Genomic DNA, 6000 nt, shown 5'->3' on the forward strand with positions numbered 1-6000 from the left:
AAAAGCAGAATGAAAGACCACATTATTACTGAGGGCCAAAAGTCCCCGAAAACTTTTATAATGTTTATTTTAATAAGTTACAGGGGTGAAAAAAAAGAGAAAATTTAGTGTGATTTTTAATTTCAAATATCTCATTCAAAAAAACTTTTTGTTTATTCTAAGGGACTTTCGACCCTCGGTAATAATGTAATCTTTCATTCTGTGTTTAAATTTTACAAAAATATTTGTTAGTTTTCTCAGGATTCCAAAAAAATGTTAAAAAGCATTGGCCTGAAATTTTGCGTCTACGCTCTTAAACGAAACAAAGAAATTACTAAAATGCTCAAACTAAAAATTGTTGGAAACATAATTAGACCGATAATTGGGAAAATCTTAAAATTCCAACAGAACAAGACTTCAAAATTGCAAAAACATGGTTGCAAATAAACAAACTTACATTAAATTATGAAAAAACTAAATAGGTACTCATCTACTTTTTGCTATATACAAAAGTTATCTGCCAATTTTTAATTCGTTAAATATAAATAAAAAAGATCAAATATATGGATCGAAATACATAAAATATTTAGGAGTTTTAAATGGGAATTACAAATAAAAAATATTAAAACTTTATTTGTTGTATATCTCAATATTTAGTGACACTTTTGTGACTTCATCAGGAGAAAACTGAAAATTTATTAAGATTAGATATTGACAAAAGTTAAATATTTCATTACTTACAATATACTTAGAATATACTAATACCATAGAATAACAGTGCTAATACTCTTATAATTGTAAGTAATAAAGTATTATTTATAAATACAGACAAAGTTCTTTGTTTAAAATTTGTTCTGTTAAAAATTTGTAGTGCCAAAGTGTGGATAGAAGCTTGCAGACGAGAAGATTTGTTATTCAAAATGGATTCACTTTATAATAATTATAGGATTTGTGAACTGCATTTTGAAGATAATGTTATTGTAAAAGGAAATAGAAGAAAAACATTGGCGCATGACGCAGTACCTTCAATATTTTCATATAATACGATTCATAACGATAATTAAATGCAATCATTTTTTTTTTCGAATCCTGAGAAAACTAACAAATATTTTTGAAAAATTTAAATACAGAATGAAAGATTACATTATTACCGAGGGCCGAAAGTCCCTTAGAATAAACAAAAAGTTTTTTTGAATGAGATATTTCAAATTAAAAATCACACTAAATTTTCTCTTTTTCTTTCACCCCTGTAACTTATTAAAATAAATATTATAGAAGTTTTCAGGGACTTTCGGCCCTCAGTAATAATGTAGTCTTTCACTCTGCGTTTAAATTTTTCAAAAATACTTATTAGTTTTTTCAGGATTCGGAAAAAATGAATGCATTTAAAAAACATTGGCCCGAAATTTTGCGCCTACGCTCGAAGAATTTATATTGTGTGATATGCCCACTGACTATTAATTTTCTGGTTGTTAGCTGTCATTGGCGGCTTGGCCACGTAACTTCAAAGAGCTGTCGCTTCTCTGTGTTGGGTTTTTCTCTGATTATGGTATTTCTACCGTATTTTTCAAGTTCGCCCTACCGCAAAATGGTTCATGTCACCTGGCAACAGTATAGTATAACCTCAAAACCTGATTTAAACTTTGAAATTTTATTTCTCAAACTTAAAATAGGTAGTTATAGGAAAAAATAAAATCTTAGACATTTAATGGCACAAGAAATTCTAAACTCTAAAGAAATAAACAATATACTTAAGTATGTCCAAAATGGAAGTACATTAGATTTAAAGGAACTGCTTTGTAAATACTCCAATATTCATTGGAGTTCCATACAGTATGATAAAACTGGTGATACAATACTTCATTGTGCTGCTAGATTAGGAAAAAATGAATTAATAAAGTTCTTACTGCAAAATTTTCAGCCTACTGCTGTTGATTGTAAAAACAGGGATGATAAAACTGCATTACATGAAGCTGCACAATTTGGTCAATTCGAAACATGCAAGTTGCTTCTAGAATGTGGTGCTGATATTAATGCATTAAAAAGGGCAGATTGGACACCTATTATGTTGGCCTGCACAAAAATAAATGAATTTGAAAATTATAATATTATTGAAATGTTTTTAAAGTATGATGTATGCATCAATCATAAAAATAAAGATGGTTGGACATGTTTCCATTTAATTTGCAGAGAAGGAGATGTTGGTATTCTTAAGCTATTGTTGAAGTCTGGTTTAAATCCAAATTTAAAAACAAAAAATGGAAGAAGTGGTTTGCATATTGCAGCTCTACATGGACATTTGAAAATAGTAGAGGTCTTGCTTACTTTAAATATTGATGTCAATACAAGAGATAACAGTGGCAATACTCCTTTACATGAAGCAGTTCTTGGTGGTCATATTGATATTTGTGTAAGACTTATTCAAGTGGGGGCTCTAGTAACTCTTAGAACCAATGGTGATTATACATCATTGCATTTGGCTAGTTTACAAGGACACATAGAGATTATAAAATTTCTTTTGAACTACTTAGATGTTAATGAATCTAATAATAGTGGCTTATTACCTTTACATTGTGCAGCCAAGAATAAACACAAATATGCTTATGATGTATTAATTAAATATGGAGCTAATGAAAGTTTTATAGATCATTTTGGTAGAAAAGCTTCATATTATATGGTAGGTACTTAAATAAAATACTTTTTTGATTAAATGTGTTATAAATTTTATCTCCGTAGACATTGTTCCAGCTTATTACACTAGTACAGATTTTCCTAGTATTTGAAGCTATTTATTATCACCCCATAGTCAAATATCTTTAATATATTTTCATTATCTTCAATATCATCTTATACTTTATATATTACTTGAACCAATAAATATATATTGCTCGTGTGCATTTGTATTAGTAGGAAGCTCCTATTAGAACCTGTAAGGTTAGATAAAAGGCAGTGACAAAATTTTGAACATTGATATGATATCTATTTACAATCAAAATAATTTAAAATCTGTATGCACAAAGAGTAGGGTATGACTTTTGGGGAATTAACGCTAGATTTTGATTTTTAAAACAATATATATATCAATAAATACAAAGTTCATACAAGTATTTGTGTAATATTATTAACGGTTTTTTTAGTACAATTAATTTTTAAAAATTTTCTCTTTCTTTTCTTTTCTCTTAAAAAAAAAAGAATCAGAAAATAAATCAACATTCATGGTGGTTAAACTTAAGGGTTATGCCTTAGATTTCTACCCCTATTCCAGCCAAAATGTATGGCATTGCAAAAAATTAATCTGTATACTGATCTGAAACTTTGTATATGAATGCCATATTGTATCAAATTATTGAAAATGGAGAAAAAGTTTTCCGAAAATCGTCAGTATTCTAATTGTATTGAACATTGATGTGCTCCATTATTGTGTGTTGTTGTAGGATTTAAACTGTCCAAATGTTTCCAATTTTTTGACAAGTTACAATTTGAATTACTTATGTATAAGATCCTAAAAAATTTTAAGTGTACTTAACTAACTAGCTGTTTGATTAAATAACTTTGGGGTTGAATCCTTTCTTTATTATAAAAAGTTGATGAATAAAATGAAATAGTGACAATAAAAACTTAATGTGCTGATAAGGCCAAGTGGTTCCTATATTGTGATTATAGTCCAGGAAGTTTTCTATATTTGTTCTATAGAACAGTTATTTGTATTGAATGTGGTAATCTAACAGCATCTGAAGTTAAATGCATGCAGTTGAAAACAAAATGTAAACTGAAGTTTTGTTGTGAACAGTGTGAAGTGGAATTTCAGAAGGTACCAGCTCTATTGAAAGAAGTAAGTGAGCTTAACTCGTTGACTGCGCATGACTCGGATCCGAGTCGGCAGCGCTGTGCGCTTGATGCTCATGACTCAGATCCGAGTCGAAAGCATAGCGAAATTGAAATCATTATTGCTCTGTTAGCATTTGAGAAAAGTTGTCGATTTTTTGTGAGTGTGTGGGTGAAATAGTGTATATTCGAAAAGTGCTGTTCGTTTTCATTTGACATTAGTGTATCAAGGATATTTGTAACAGATATGGAGCATGATGAACCTGGACCTTCAGGCATTAAAAAAGTGAAATTGCAGAGAAATGAACGGGAAAAACTAACACAGGATGAGTTATATAGTATATTAAACAACTCATTTAGCGACGATGAGTTTGATGTGAGTGACGATGACTCCGAATCTCCTTCTGACAATAATTATTCCGGTAAGTAAATTATATTTCTTTTCATTAATCTTAGATAATAAGGGATCATTTATTGTTGTATAGACGATGACATGTTTGATGAAATGGCTGGCATTATGGACCGAGACCAAGACAAGGAAGAGGATGTCAGAAACCGAGCTGCAACTTGGAACGATGATGTTCCTGAAATGCGAAGTTTGCCATTTACAAAACTTATTAATTGATCCTCCACTGAATGCGAAGCCAATAAATTATTTCAGACTAGTAGCTGATGATCATTTTTTAAACATGGTGGTAAACGAAACAAATTTGTATGCTGAACAAACTTTTTTATCTGAAGTTGGTGGTAAGGAAAATTCTAGAATTTCTAGGTGGAAACCGCTTTCTTTACAAGAATTTTTGGTGTTTTTAGGCTTAGTTTTTCATACAGGCACTGTCCGTATTTCAAAATTGGAGGATTATTGGAAAAAAGATCCATTGTTTAATATAAAATGTTTCTCACAGAACATGGGCAGAGATCGATTTCTTCTGATTTTGAGGTGTTTACACTTCGCCCCTAATCCCGTGAGACCTAATAGAGTTCCTGCAGATCGGTTATATAAAATAAGGCCAGTCATAGATTTTTTCAACAATAAAATGGCTAGTCTGTATTATCCAGGAAAAGATTTATCGTTAGATGAATCTATGGTTCCATGGAAAGGTCGACTTAATTTTAAGCAGTACATTAAGCAGAAACGTCATAAATTTGGAATTAAGCTGTATATGGTAACTGAACCTACGGGTATTGTTCAAAGTGTATTGGTATATGCAGGGGCTTCAGATAACATCATAGGAGGGAAGGGCCATGCTACCAAGGTAGTTCTCGAGATTGCCAATAGATTCTTGGATTCCGGGCATGCCCTCTATATGGACAACTTTTACAACAGTTATTTGTTGGCTAAACATCTTTTAAGAAGGCATACTTTTTGCACAGGTACATTCCGCGCAGGTAGATCAGGAAATCCCGTAGAGGTTATCAATGCTAAATTGAGAAAAGGGGAAACTAAAGCACAGTACTGCGATGGGATAATGATTGGTAAATGGCATGACAAAAGAGATGTCTTGTATATATCTAGTGAGTTTCCAAATACTCTTACGGAACATACTACAAACAGAGGATGGGAAGTTGTCAAGCCATTACCAATATTAAAATATAACAAATATATGGCTGGTATAGATAGGCAGGATCAGATGTTGTCGTATTATCCATGCTCCCGAAAAACACTACGCTGGTATAAGAAACTAGGGCTCCATTTTTTCCAGATAATGCTATTGAATGCCTTTTTGTTGAACAATAAATACTCCGAAAAAAAACTCCGTCTTTCAGATTTCAGACTGGAAGTAATTCGTGAATTACTACCTAAAACAAATAAAGACGTACGACTCAATCCCACTACTGAACATATACCTACCATCATTATTGTGAAATCTGAAAAAGGTGAAACAAAGAGAAAAAGATGCAGAGTATGTTCTTTGTCCAAAATTCGGAAAAACACAATATACGAGTGTGCTGATTGTGAAGGGAAACCCGGTCTCTGCCTAGGTGACTGTTTTAGAGAATATCATCAATCTAATAAATAGTTGTTTCTCCAGTTATCTTAATCTAATTTGGAATGTATTTTTTTGTGATTTTTATTATGTATGCATTATTTCTGTGTTTTGTTTTTTTAATTTTTAACAATGTTTCTTCCGTTTCTTGTATTTTTTTAAATACAAAAATATAAGAAAATTACATTTTATTAAAATAAATTTTTCA

At 31.0% G+C, this 6000-nt stretch overlaps 1 protein-coding gene across 1 annotated transcript; it reads left to right on the forward strand.

Annotated features, from left to right (window-relative positions):
* The first annotated feature begins 1321 nt into the window (after positions 1-1321).
* Positions 1322-2690, forward strand: LOC140445078 (uncharacterized). The gene has a single exon (XM_072536876.1). It carries the CDS (start codon positions 1688-1690, stop codon positions 2666-2668), a length of 981 nt encoding a protein of 326 aa, XP_072392977.1. The 5' UTR covers positions 1322-1687; the 3' UTR covers positions 2669-2690.
* Positions 2691-6000: the final 3310 nt, after the last annotated feature.

Source organism: Diabrotica undecimpunctata, chromosome 7, assembly GCF_040954645.1.
Source record: "Diabrotica undecimpunctata isolate CICGRU chromosome 7, icDiaUnde3, whole genome shotgun sequence".
Classification (NCBI taxonomy): Eukaryota; Metazoa; Arthropoda; class Insecta; order Coleoptera; family Chrysomelidae; genus Diabrotica; species Diabrotica undecimpunctata.